Genomic DNA, 13406 nt, shown 5'->3' with positions numbered 1-13406 from the left:
GACTCTGGATTTAATAAAGCACAGTGGACCAAAGTCCTCTTTTCTGATGAGAGCAAATTTTGCATCTCATTTGGAAAGCAAGGTCCCAGAGTCTGGAGGAAGAATGGAGAGGCACACAATCCAAGATGCTTGAAGTCCAGTGTGAAGTTTCCACAGTCTGTGTTGGTCATCGGCTGGTGTTGGTCCACTGTGCTGTCCACTCAACGCAGCCATCTACCAGGACATTTTCAGAGCACTTCATGCTTCCTTCAGCAGACAAGCTTTATGGAGATGCTGACTTCATTTTCCAGCAGGATTTGCACCTGCCCACACTGCCAAAATAACCAAAACCTGGTTCAATGACCATGGTATCACTCTGTAATTACTGTGTGATTTCATGTAATATTCAAATTTTTTGAAATCCTGTTTTCGTGGGTTTTATGAGCTGGAAGCCCAAATTATGTACAAATAAACAGTTAAACACTTGAAATCGTTTAAGTATATATATATATGAAGAGTTCAGATGCAAAAGCCTCTAAGTGCCATCTGAAATTTCCTTCTAGAATGATCATTTTTATCAAGCTTGTATATTTAAATTCAGTAATTTCACTTAAATGGCACTGCAAATTACCTATGAATTGTTATTTAACTGAAATTACTGAACTTAAATATACAACCTTGATAAAAATTATAATTCTAGAAGAAAATTTCAGATGGCACTTAGAGGCTTTTGCATCTGAACTCTTCATATATATATATATATATATATATATATATATATATATATATATACATATATATATATATGATCACATTAGGATTGTTTCCGAATAATAATAATATATTTTAATAATATATTTTACAAACAAAATCTACAGTTATTACAAAACAATAACACATTGACACATTATCATTGACCATTAATAACATGTTTTTACTCAGCTGTAGGTGCAGCTTAAACTCCTGTGCAGGAGATGGCGCTACATGTGAGCCTGAATTGTCTTTTACATGACCTTTCTCTCTCTCTGTAGAAAGCGTGCTTCAATGACATCCCAGTTACTGATGTAAGGAAGCCTGTGTTAGTTGATGAAGAAAATAGAAATGGCTTTATATTCTTTGTTTCGATCTGTCAGGACTGAAGTAGTCAAGGTGGGCTTTGACTCATTTCCCGTATTTAGCATTCTAACCTTTTAATGCCTTTGACTAGATGCTTTAGAAGTTATAATATTTTTATGCTAGTCTAGTTTGATAAAAAAAAACTATTTTTTTTTTATCTTGTATTTTAAATAATACATGACAGTATTTGCTAAACGGTTTCCATTCGGCTGTGTAATGTCCTGTAGCATCATTTAATCACGTGTCGTATTAACAATATGTTATTCATAGGGATGTCTCACACAGCATGTCCAGTCTCTCTACACCAGCTCCCTGAGTTTAGCAGCAGAGAAAACACTTCTCCTGAAATTACGCAAATCTACTGGCTACACCTTCATCAACTGCAAAAAGGCACTGGAGAAATTCAACAATGACATTACACAGGTGCGATCCAATATCTATCTATCTATCTATCTATCTATCTATCTATCTATCTATCTATCTATGCTGTTGTTTGCGCGTTTGACTTGTGTTGAACCCAGAATATTCTCTGAAGTGAACATGAGGGTGATTTTTAAATAATTGTACTATTTTGATAACTCAAACATGAATTTTAAACTCACTGTATCATTTTTAAACTTGAAATGGAATGCAACAGACATTTGATTTGTCAAGCACACAAACACATCCTTGAAGTTGTTGTCGTCTTTGTTTATATATATATATATATATATATATATATATATATATATAATGTAAATGTGTATGACATAAGGGTGTGCATTATTCTGTTTCACAGGGTGTGCAGTCACAAGTTTTACATGGTAAGGGATGTGAACTAACTATGACTTATGAAATATGAAATGTGATGTTTGCAGGCAGAAAGCTGGCTGCATGAACAAGCACAAAAGGAGGGCTGGAGCAAAGCAAGCAAACTGGAAGGTCGGAAAGCCAGGGAGGGGCTGATCGGTGTCATTAAGGGTGATAATGCAGCTGTCATGGTTGAGGTAGACTTAACATGCCAATCTTACCACACAATGTGATATTATGTGGTGTGTGAATGAACTAATGTTCACTAATGTTAATGTTTTATGTTCAGGTGAACTGTGAGACAGATTTTGTTGCGAGAAATGAGAAATTTCAGCAGTTGGTGAAGGATGTGGCTTCGTCAATAATGGCTCATCTCTGCAGCAAAAAGCAGACAGGGTATCTTAAGGTACAGGCTCTTCATTTGCAGTTTGAGAAATGTGCATTTCTTCCACACCTTCTGCAATCTCTTAATGCTGACCTGTTCTCTGATTCAGAGTGAGCTGTCATCTGAGGACATTTCTAAGCTCCACATTCCTGAGGGACCCTCACTGGCAGATCAGGTGGCATTGACTATAGGTGAGAATAAACCTTTTACATTATATTCATTTCAGCATAACCTTCGAAAACCAGGTTTATCTGTGATTTCTTACAAATAATAATATTAAGTTTCTTGAGCACCAAATCAGCATATTAAAATGATTTCTGAAGGATCATGTGACACTGAAGACTGGAGTAATGATGCTGAAAATTCAACTTTGCCATCACAGGAGTATTTTAGAATATGTTAAAATAAAAAATTTAATATTGTTTCACAATATTACCATTTCTGCTGTATTTTTGATCAAATAAATGCAGCATTGGTGAGCATTAGAGACTTTTTAAAACCATTTTTAATAATCATACTGATTCCAAACTTTTAAATGGTAGTGCATTTATCTGTACAGTGCAAGAAATTACATATTTACAAAATGTTTAAATGATTTAAACAACATGTGAAGCTTTTCAACACACCCTGTTACCTGTCACCTCCTAATAATTAAATACAAGCATTAAAATAATAATCTTTTTTTCCCCCTTCAGGGCGTTTAGGTGAGAACATTGGCATGCGGCGAGCCGTATCACTTGTCGTGCCCTCTGATTGGCACATTGGCTCATACATTCATGGAACGGTTCCCGGGCAGGTTGGCATTGATATGGGGCGCTATGGATCGCTAGTTGTGTTTCAAGGTGGACCTAAGGAGGGGACAGACACTCTGGGAAGGAAGCTGGGGCAACATATAGTAGGTGAAGCACCTGTTTCTCTTGGCAACATGGACGATATACCATGTGGTGATTCTGAGACGAGACTTTTGCCCCAGACCTTCCTCCCAGATCCCAAATACACAGTGGGACAGTACCTGATTTCACAGGATGCACGTGTGCTAGACTTCATACGTTTCAAATGTGGAGAGAGCACCAGTCAGGAGGAGTGAGCACAGCCATTTGAATGAGAAAATAAATGGCTTGTAAAAATATGAATTATATTTCCTGTAAGGATCAACTTCGATAAAATGTATGTCTCATCAACTTCGTTCAATGAACTTAGTTCTCATGAATCTAAACAACTGCTGGTTCTGTGCCACCACAAAAAAATAAACATTTTACAATCTAAAAATTCTGATGTCATAGCTTTTTATTTGACTAAATTTTTTTTATAGTATGAGGCTATGAGCACCTAGTTAATTCAGCAACTGACTTGGGCAAGTGTCTGTGTAGTTAGTTATGTGCAATGATTGTGTAAACTAATCAAGTGCTTTACTGCCACTTACTGAAGAGTTTATTTCGCCAGGATAATTGCTCCTTCATTCTCATGTGCTATTATCCATCCTAACTGAATCTTTAGTGCCATCTAATGGAGTGCAATAAAAATGCAAATATTTCATAATTTTACCCCCGCTTTCACAGACAGGTTAAAATATATCAGTGCCATTGTTTTGTCTCAAGATGCACTCCAGTAATGTTTTTTCTTAGGCACGTTTATAAACTACTTAAATGCCTTAATTGAACTATGCCAAATCCTGGCTTACTCTTAACCCTGTCTGTGAAACCGGGCCTTAGATCTTTACCTGGGTCACCTTGCTACAAACTAGAGACCATATCCATTTTAGCAGTGAAGTTTTTAGCATCTATTTTATCTATTTCATCTAATATGCTAATAACTGTTTGTATGTTGCAAATTAAGTTCTGAAAAGTACAAGCTCTAACATACTAATTATGCAATGATTAAAAATTAAAAGGAAAAATTAAAAATATAGTGTGATAAGTCTAAAGAAAATGTGGAAGACATTTCTATATGTGCATAGCCTTCTTGACAGTAGCAATGTGTACATAAATGTTTTCTTAAGATAATTTCCACATGATGTTGTCTTGAGAGAAATGTAGCTGACAGAACATCAGTTAATTACAGTAATTTTATGAAATGCACATTTTCAGGTTCTCTGATGTTGGTTTATAGTCACACTGGTGTTTCAAATTGAATAGTATCACAATAATAGGCAGAATAATAATAATTGTTATTATTTTCTATTGTTAGTTTTAACTCTAATTTAAAAAAATGAAGATAAAATATATTACTTTTGTAAATCACAATTTTACTGTAAATAAAGAAATAATATTTTATTTATTTTACAGTAAAAGTTACAATACTAATATGTATTGTCTTAAAGTCAGAATGACACTGAAGTTGCCATAGTCTTTTCTTCCCTATTATGATGTAAGAAAGGAAATGGCTTCTTGAACAAGAAGAAATTCAGGGATAGACAGTATACGCCAGTAAACACATCATAAGAGAAGAGAAGAGAAGAGAAGAGAAGAGAAGAGAAGAGAAGAGAAGAGAAGAGAAGAGAAGAGATGTAGCTGCAAGGAGGGAAAGTTATTTTGCTTAAAGATTACAAGGACAAATTCTAATTTTAAATTTTAAAAATGATGCGCGCAAATAAATAATTTATAATAAATACTGCAATAAAAAAAAATTGACGGTTTTTACTGCCTCTTACGTCCGAAGCTTAAGTTTCGTATGTCATAAAAATTCGGATGGGGTTCGATTTTCGTTTTTTTTTTTTTTTATCCGTCAAGCATTTTGAGAGGTGTTTTGACAATTCAGAGTCACCGAATGACAAATACGAAAAAACGCATACGAAATTTTCGATTTTCGTACGCGTTTTTTCGTATTCAGGGCCGGCGCTAGCTATAGGCAGAGCAGGCGATTGCCTAGGGCCTCGGGCTTTGAGGAGGGGCCTCCATAACCGTAACATCCCCTATATATATAGTCCACCAGTCAAGACGGGCATAAATACTAGCCTCATGGTTCATTGGATATTGTTGAATTGTCACTCATCTGCAGTTAAACCAATGAATGTTTCCGTTTCAAAAGCGGGTGCCGGCTTCTGAAAGTTTGTGTAACGAACGCATCCATCACGTGCTGCGAAGCAAAAGCCTAAATAGGCACTCAAAGAAGCACAGCTCGTAATGCAGGTGTGTGAGTTGTCGTCATCTATTTTGGAGTGATTGCAATGTATTCTAAATATAAACTTGTACTGTAGATCAGCGTCATTTCTGGAAAAATCATTCACCGCTTTATTACGAGTTTAAAAGAGCGCGAGCGTCATTAACGTGCCCAGACGCGACGCTTTGAATTTGCGCACTCAATGAATAACGCGTCGGGAGCTGACTAGTAAAAAAGCTACAAAAGTAAAAGACAAGACGTTTGTATTCAAAGTTAAAAAGCCAGCACACTACAACATTTTCAAATGTTTCAAATAAAGGATCTCATATCTATGGGTCTATCTTCTACATTCTGCTGATGATTAGATTATACCCTGACATCATAGCCTTGCGCCAGAAATAGCTATCAGTTTAGAAATGTTTTTTTTTTTTTTTCTGCATAGCGCGCATCTTTCTCTTCCACTTGATTTGTGTATAGCATATTTAAGGTAACAATGCAATGTCATATTAATAATATGACAATATCTGCAGTCAATAATAATAAATAAAGTGGATTGGAAAAATCCCAAAATGATAAAAGCACTTATGTTCATCTACTGAAGTGGTATTCTGGAACTGTGAATAAATTTAATAAAACAGCAAAATAACAACAGCAACAATATTAAACAAAAAAGAGATTACCTTAGATAAAGTTTGACTAATATGTACATACAGTACCAGTAAAAGTCTGGACCCATTACTATTTTTAATGTTTTTGAAAGAAGTTTCTTCATATGCTCTACAATCCTGCATTTATTTGATCAAAAATACAGAAAAAAACAGGAATATTCAGCAAGGATGTGTTAAATAAAAAGTGATAGTGAAGACTTTTTTAAAACAACTTTTTAATAATCAAAAAATCCTGAAAAAAAGTATCACAGGTTATAAAATAAATATTAAGCACCATTTCTAACATTTGATAATAAATCAAGTTTTCTGAAGGATCACGTGACACTAAATTCAGCTTCACATCACAGAAATATATTTTAAAGTATAGTAAAATAGAAAACCATTATTTCACTATATTATTTTTCTGTATTTTTGTTCAAATAAATCCAGCCTTGATGAGCACAAGAGACTTCTTTCAAAAACATTAAAAATAGTGATGTGTCCAAACTTATGTATACTGTGTAAGTAAAAATATACTAAATTTAAAATTAAATGTTGTAAATAAAAAGGTTAGGAATCAGAATTTGTTTGGCTCCAACATGAATTTTGCCTAGGGCCTCCTAATGTCTAGAACCGGCCCTGTTCGTATTGCACAGTGCAAGGACCTTAAATGGCAGTTTTCGATGTAATAACCGCGCTGACTTACCTATATATCGCGACTTCAGTTTTATTTCAATTCAGCCCCGTTGATTTATTTATTTGTTTTAACTTTACATTCGATTTAATGAAATGAAATGAGATTCCTTCGCGAACCCCCATTTGGGAAACGCAAACAGCATTACGGTAATCAAGGTTTTTTACTGCGCATATAATACTGACTTGCCGGTAATGACAGTAGAGGGAAACCAGCGCCCGCACTATTTGATTGGCCGATTCAGCTTGAATCGAGTTGACATGACATCATCGTGAATATAGCGGTGTCACAAAGTGTGTTCGCCCATACTGTAATTCACACAGCGCTCATACTGACGCTCCCTCGCTCCATCCTCAACCACTGCAGTCATGGTAAGTCCATTATCATAGCCAGTCATCTCTCATTCTCACTATAATGCAGGTAACGCCTATTAGTCACACAGTCGGTAGGTGACCGTTAAACAGAATGTTTTTAAACCGCCAAGCTCTGCTATCAGGCCAACACATTTAATTGTATCACATGTGTCTTGGTTTGCTCTGAGTGTTTTGTATTTTTTGAGGGAGGATCTCAATATCCTATATTGTAAAATCAAACCAATGCATCTTCGGTTTTAATGCTAATCTTCTCTATTACCATCCTCATCCTGGCATGGACAGTCTGACTTCTCAGAGGACCAGATTTGTGGTGAGTAATAAATGTTTACTGCTTGAATATATATTGTGATTATGAATTCGTCGAGGTTATATAGTTGCTTTTGTGTTGCCGATTAATGCAAAATAAACGTAGGCCTGCACATCAGCTTACTCTGGCTGAGTCTGACAGATGTGCAGTCAGTGCTTAGCACTTGTACACACTATTGTGTACCTAATATCCAATGTAACACCGAAAAATTCGACCGGAGGTTTCTTTTATATATCAATTTCTGATGTTAAATTGCTGAGGTTACAGTGCAGACATCTTTCAGATGCGGCGCTTTGAAGCACCGGAAGCTGCTGCTGTGGAATGTGTAGCTAGAGACGCTACGTATGAACAACATCCAAATGGATTGGGTGTGAATTCAAGAAAATAATGATAATGTGATCTGCTGAATTTTAGCGAGCTGAGATGGAGTAATATCGTGAGTTATGTTTTTTTTTTTTTAATAGGTCGTAGTTGCAGCACAAAGCTCCAAGTTAAACGTTTAGTGATCACGGGCGAGTGCTGCGGATTTGATTCACATCAGTGATTCGAATCTTTTGAATCAGGTCGCTGAAAAGATTCATCCACTGACCCGTTGAAGTGTCTTTTATGTTAAGAGCGAGTTGTTTAATCATCATTTAATCTACGGATTATTGAAAAATTATACTGCTGGGACTTCGATGCATCAGTTGTTGATTCAATTGGATATATGGGCTTTGCACTCAAAAAGAAAAGGAAGATGAATGGATGATGGTAAATGAGTTCTATTTGGTAATTTAGTAAAGCTAATTGAAAAGTAAAACTTTGAAACCGCTGTCTTTATTTATTTATTAGCTAAAAAAACATGCATGAATGAATCAGTAACTTGCATTTAGAAAATAGATAGGATAAAATGACATTTTATGCTGAGCATGAATTTTATCAAGCTATAGAAAAAAAGACAACAATAGCCTAAATCAATGAAGAGATTCAATACCGTTCTTATGTCACTGTAATTGAAATCTTTAGTCGCTTTAACACATTTCTTATTCTTGTGTTGGTCCATTATGTACTATTCTACCTTGTTTATTAAAAAACCTCACACATTAGACTGTAGAGTAGTGCATAGTGTCAGTGTAAAGTGTATAGAGTGTCATTTTGGACACAACTAATATTCCTGTTGATGTAGTGCTGCGATCTCTCTTCTGCCCATATATGGTTAATCACAGTGAGTGTGTGTGAAGTTTGACTCAGGCCGGTCTGGGAAGTGTCGCATTCCTGTAAGCTGCTCTACCAAGCATTATGATAGTAATCTCAAATCCTCAAGCAAGAACTAGAAGCATAATCATTTTAGATCAGAAATTGCTTGTTGCTTTAGATTAGAATAAATCATACAGGCCTGGTTTCACAGACAGGGCTTGGATTAAACCAGTTTAATTAGGACATTTAAGTTGCTTTTATAAACATGCATTATAAAAAAACATTACTGGTGTGTATTTTGAGACAAAAGAATGGCACTGACATATCTAAAGATTTGTCAATGCAAGTTGCTTTCAGTTAGAACAGCTCAAACATGCATTTTAGTTTGGAAATATCTTAAGCCTTGTCTGTGAAACCGGGGGATTACGTTTTTTTTTATACCCATTATCATTTTCTTTTTTACACATAATTTTCTGCATCACCTGCTTATGCATTTTCTCACTCTCTTTCTCTCATTAACAGAGTTTAAGGAGGCCTTCCTCCTGTTTGACCGAACAGGAGATGGGAAGATCATGTACAATCAGTGTGGGGATGTGATGCGTGCTCTGGGCCAGAACCCTGTCAATGCTGAGGTCCTCAAAGTCCTGGGAAACCCCAGTAATGAAGGTCAGACCCTTCTTTTGCTGCACTGTCCTGTGTTACTTGTTAAAAAATGCATTTCGTTTAGTATAGGAAATTTTTAAAGGTCGTTGGTATAAGCACGGCTAAATCATGCCAATTTTACTGGCTAAACATAACAATGTTTAAAAGCCCTGCCCTGTCCTTTTAAAGGGATAGTTCACTCAAAAAGGAAAAGTCTGTCATCATTTACTCACCCTCATGTTGTTCCAAACCCGCATGACTCTGTCACTTCCCTTGATCAATAAGCTATACTTCTCCTTATTCTGTCAGACAAAAGCAATTTAATCTCCTTTAATCAGTCTAAGATGCAATCAGGACAACTTCAACAGTCCCACTGAATTAATCTAGTTGTGTCTCTATCTTCCACAGTTATAATTAAATTATTAAGTGATGATTTTCTAGCTTAATTCTAAGTTGGTGTGAATACAAATAAGAGTGATTGTAATGTTCTTTTTTCTCAGATATGAACATGAAAATGCTGGACTTTGAGCAGTTTTTGCCCATGCTGCAGGCCATCGCTAAGAACAAGGATCAGGGTTCCTTTGAGGACTTTGTGGAGGGGCTGCGGGTGTTTGACAAAGAGGGAAATGGAACGGTGATGGGCGCTGAGCTGCGACATGTCCTCACGACACTGGGTAAAGAGTCATGGCCTCTTTTAGAATGATATCACAATATAGTATAATATAATCTTTCTTTGATTACTCCAAAGGTTTCTTCCTTATGATTGTTTGAAAAGAACTGTGTGAATGGTGTAGGGAGAGTTCAAGTAGGGATGCAACGCATAAGAGATATCGGTAGCGATCATTAAGGTGGTTATGGGAATACAAGTCTTTCATTGACTGATTTTTATTTATTTTTTTAAATCGTTTTTTCTTAAGAATTTTTTTAATGCCATTGTTGTCAGATTTTGTTAATTTGAAATTTTGCTTTTACCTACCCTTGTGCACAACAAAAGATTATTAAACAATTATTTGAAATGTTATCATGAAATGAAACTTTTTTTTTCGTTCTTTTTTTCAAGAAGCCGACTTGGATATGCGTCACAATACTAAAGAAAACACTATCACAATTTCCGTATCATTCCATTTCAAGTTTAAGAAACTGTCATGAATGTGTTCTCTCTTTAAGTAGAGTATTTTGAAAATATTTTGAAATAAAATACATTGATATTTTGAATCATAAAATCCGATTTGTATTGAATTGATTTTTGTTGGATATAATATCAGTCCTTTCAATCAATCAGATTGACCAACGCCAACAAAGTACTAGAAGCACCTTACAGCTGTACAGAATGACATAGTGTAAAACAGGTTGAAATATATTTTTGAAGAGAATTTGATGCATCTTCTTGCCCGTGTTTTATGATAGGTGAGAAGATGACAGAGGAGGAAGTGGAGACGCTCTTGGCAGGACACGAGGACGCTAATGGCTGCATCAATTATGAAGGTACAACAATCACAAATGGGTCTTTTTTTGTTGTTCTCTGAACATCAAGACTAGTGTAAGTGTCAATGTTTAATCCATTTGCTTTTCCTTCTGACAGCATTGGTGCGCCACATTATGGCTGGTTGAGGAGATGGTACGAATGGTCCTCAGTTTGTTTTTACTTATTCTTCTCTCCTACAGCTCCCTCTCTGCTGCGTCCCCTGGCTTTAGCCTAGCATGTAGCATTTCTGCATGTGCATAATGTAGGCGTCTCCTGACTCCCACTGTTGCCATGGTGATGCTTTGCCAGCGCTAACAGAGTTTGCCTTTCACTCTTATGCCCATCTCCCCCAAACCAGCCATTCCCCTTTATTCGGAAATGCCGTGTTCCAACTTTAATATTGTATATTCAAAACCCATTTGCTTGCACTACTTCTAATAGGCCACATACAAACTGCAGCTAGCTGGTCTTTTTCAGTGGAATAATTAAGATTTTGAATGTATTCGATGAAGAATGCTCTCCATTTATTTGATCAAAACTACAGTAAAAACAATAATAATATTGTGAAATATTATTACAATTTAAAATAACTGTTTTCTAATGTAATATTTTTTTGAGATGTAATTTATTCCTGTGATCAAAGCTGAGTTTTTAGCATCATTACTCCAGTCTTCAGTGTCACGTTCCTTCGGAAATCATTTTAATATGCTGATGTTCTTTGATCAACAGAAAGTTCAAAATAACCGCTTTTATTTGAAATAGAAATCTTTTGTAACATTATAAATGTCTACTGTCATCATGTGACACTGATGCTGAAAATATAGCTTCGCCATCACAGGAATAAATTACATTTGAAAATATATTACAATCGAAATTGAATTGTAATATTATTTCACAATATTACTGTTTTACTGTATTTTTGATCAAATAAATGCAGCCTTGGTGAGCATAAGAGACTTCTTTCAAAAGCAATACATCTAAATTATTTCAAACATTTGACCAGTAGTGTACATAAGTGCACTTTAAATGTGATTGTCACTCTTAAATCTTTGCAGTGTGTACGCAGACAAACAGTATATAGAAGCTGATGGTATTGTGATAGAAAAATTACTATCGGCATCATATTTCAAGGCTAAAACGGTGCCAGGGTAGTGGATTCGGATGGGTCCTTTATAGAATCTCCTGCTTTCTGGTGTGAACATCTGCTGTTACTGTAGGAAGCTTTGTAAGGAGATGTATTGTAGTTCTAGTATCCAGTCCTGTCACAATGTTGTTCCTGCTTTCTTTCTCTCTTCTGTACTTGTGTATTTATCTGATCTATTTATGCCTTTATAAGGTATGCTAACCCATTCTAATTTCTTTTAGGCCTGGACAATCTCTCTTCCTCCCCTTTCTGTCAAATCATCCTGGGGCTTCTGCATTTCACCCCTAGTTGTTGCAGGGAAATGTAGTTTGACTGCCAGCCACTGAACTACACATACTGTGCGATCTTTGACTGTTTATGGGTCTGGAAGTATCTAGAACTTCATGTGTGGTGTCCATGGCAACATTTGCTGATCTAGTGGGTTGAATTTTGTTGGATCCCTGCCTCATATTTCTTCTTCTTTTTTTCCTCTCTTCTACAGAACTCGTCAGGATGGTCATGAGCGGTTGAAGAATTCAAACATTTTTATTTTATTTTTGTCAGTCAGGCCCCCCCCCCATTTATGTGATTTCTTCATTTCCTTATTAGCTTTTTTAATTATTTGTTCTTTATTTTTTCCTTAAGTGCCTTTTATCATGTTTCTGGAGGATTATGGCTCATTTAATTCCAAAAACTTTCATTGATGTTCATAGGTTTGCTTGAATACCTTCCATTAAGCCATTGCATTCTTTCCACAGGTCATTGCATTCAGCCTCTGTTTGTCTTAAACTGTGAGGGACATTTTGATAGGCTCTTATTGCAGTTTTTTTTATTAACCTGTTATCTAAATGTTTGTAAGTCATTTGACATCCCTCCTTAATGTTCATCATAATAAATATTCAGAATCATCTTTGGTTTTGTTGATTTCTCATGTCAGAGTTGTGAGCGGGGGTGTATGTGTGGGTTGCCTTGTAGGGCACTGTTGCACCAACCACTCCATTTTAGTAAAGATATTAAGTAACACAGACTTCTCTCTCCCGATAAACATGATAAAAGACAATACCAAATTAGGAGTATGTGAAGGGGTTTGAATGTGCTGGCTGAGAACATAACGTTGCCTACATGTTTTAGTGGTCCTGTGTTTACCTAAAGAGATAAGTTGACTTAATAAACTAAACCTTTTATGACATGCATAATAACACTCAAACACTGTGTGTTCTTCAGCTGCAGTGTGTTGTGAGTATGAGGGAACGTGTAAACGGAAAGAAACTTCTGATTGGCTGTTGTGCGATCCATAGTGTCGCGTCACATTCCGTTTTCACATTCAATTAAAGTCAACATGAAATCAACATTTACAATTATTATTTTTTATGGACTAATGCAGTGTTTATCATAAATAATTGATCTGTGTATATTGTTATTTTTTAAATTCATGTGCCCGTTTCCACCAAGAACATAATGATACAGTTTTTCGATATTGTTATCATTATAAGGCCTGTTCACACCAAGGATAATAATTATAACTGTTAAGTTTTAATAATTGTTCTAATTCCATGAGAGTATAAACCCATCAGTTATGTCATCTGCGGATTCTGATTGACTAATTTTTT

At 35.7% G+C, this 13406-nt stretch overlaps 2 protein-coding genes across 3 annotated transcripts; both read left to right on the top strand.

The window, feature by feature from the left end:
• The first annotated feature begins 978 nt into the window (after window positions 1–978).
• tsfm (Ts translation elongation factor, mitochondrial) lies at window positions 979–3538 on the top strand. The gene is made up of 6 exons (XM_084426550.1): window positions 979–1128; window positions 1366–1518; window positions 1953–2081; window positions 2174–2290; window positions 2379–2460; window positions 2965–3538. Exons 1-6 carry the CDS (start codon window positions 1066–1068, stop codon window positions 3354–3356), a joined length of 936 nt encoding a protein of 311 aa, XP_084282676.1. The 5' UTR covers window positions 979–1065; the 3' UTR covers window positions 3357–3538.
• A 3365-nt stretch (window positions 3539–6903) lies between these two features.
• Window positions 6904–12706, top strand: myl6 (myosin, light chain 6, alkali, smooth muscle and non-muscle). 2 transcript variants are annotated; one of them, XM_084426615.1, is made up of 7 exons: window positions 6904–7080; window positions 7366–7393; window positions 9089–9232; window positions 9709–9882; window positions 10616–10693; window positions 10791–10826; window positions 12299–12706. In XM_084426615.1, the coding sequence occupies exons 1-6, from the start codon at window positions 7078–7080 to the stop codon at window positions 10817–10819; spliced, it is 456 nt and encodes a 151-aa protein (XP_084282741.1). In that variant the 5' UTR covers window positions 6904–7077; the 3' UTR covers window positions 10820–10826; window positions 12299–12706. The 2 variants fall into 2 exon arrangements, with proteins under 2 accessions (XP_084282741.1, XP_084282742.1); XM_084426616.1 differs by lacking the exon at window positions 10791–10826 and having other exon boundaries at window positions 6912–7080.
• The last annotated feature ends 700 nt before the right edge of the window (window positions 12707–13406 follow it).

This window comes from Rutilus rutilus, assembly GCF_951802725.1.
Source record: "Rutilus rutilus genome assembly, chromosome: 12".
NCBI lineage: Eukaryota > Metazoa > Chordata > Actinopteri > Cypriniformes > Leuciscidae > Rutilus > Rutilus rutilus.
Note: the sequence above shows the minus strand (reverse complement) of the source record. Positions and strands in the feature narration are given on the sequence as shown.

Bases quoted from the DNA above. Each gene is read 5' to 3' on its own strand.
- tsfm (XM_084426550.1), top strand. From the start codon at position 1,066: ATGAAGAAAATAGAAATGGCTTTATATTCTTTGTTTCGATCTGTCAGG. The intron at 1,519-1,952 runs GTGCGATCCAAT...TGATGTTTGCAG, and splicing joins TCAACAATGACATTACACAG to GCAGAAAGCTGGCTGCATGA. The intron at 2,291-2,378 runs GTACAGGCTCTT...TCTCTGATTCAG, and splicing joins AGCAGACAGGGTATCTTAAG to AGTGAGCTGTCATCTGAGGA.
- myl6 (XM_084426615.1), top strand. The intron at 9,233-9,708 runs GTCAGACCCTTC...CTTTTTTCTCAG, and splicing joins GGGAAACCCCAGTAATGAAG to ATATGAACATGAAAATGCTG. The intron at 10,694-10,790 runs GTACAACAATCA...TCCTTCTGACAG, and splicing joins TGGCTGCATCAATTATGAAG to CATTGGTGCGCCACATTATG.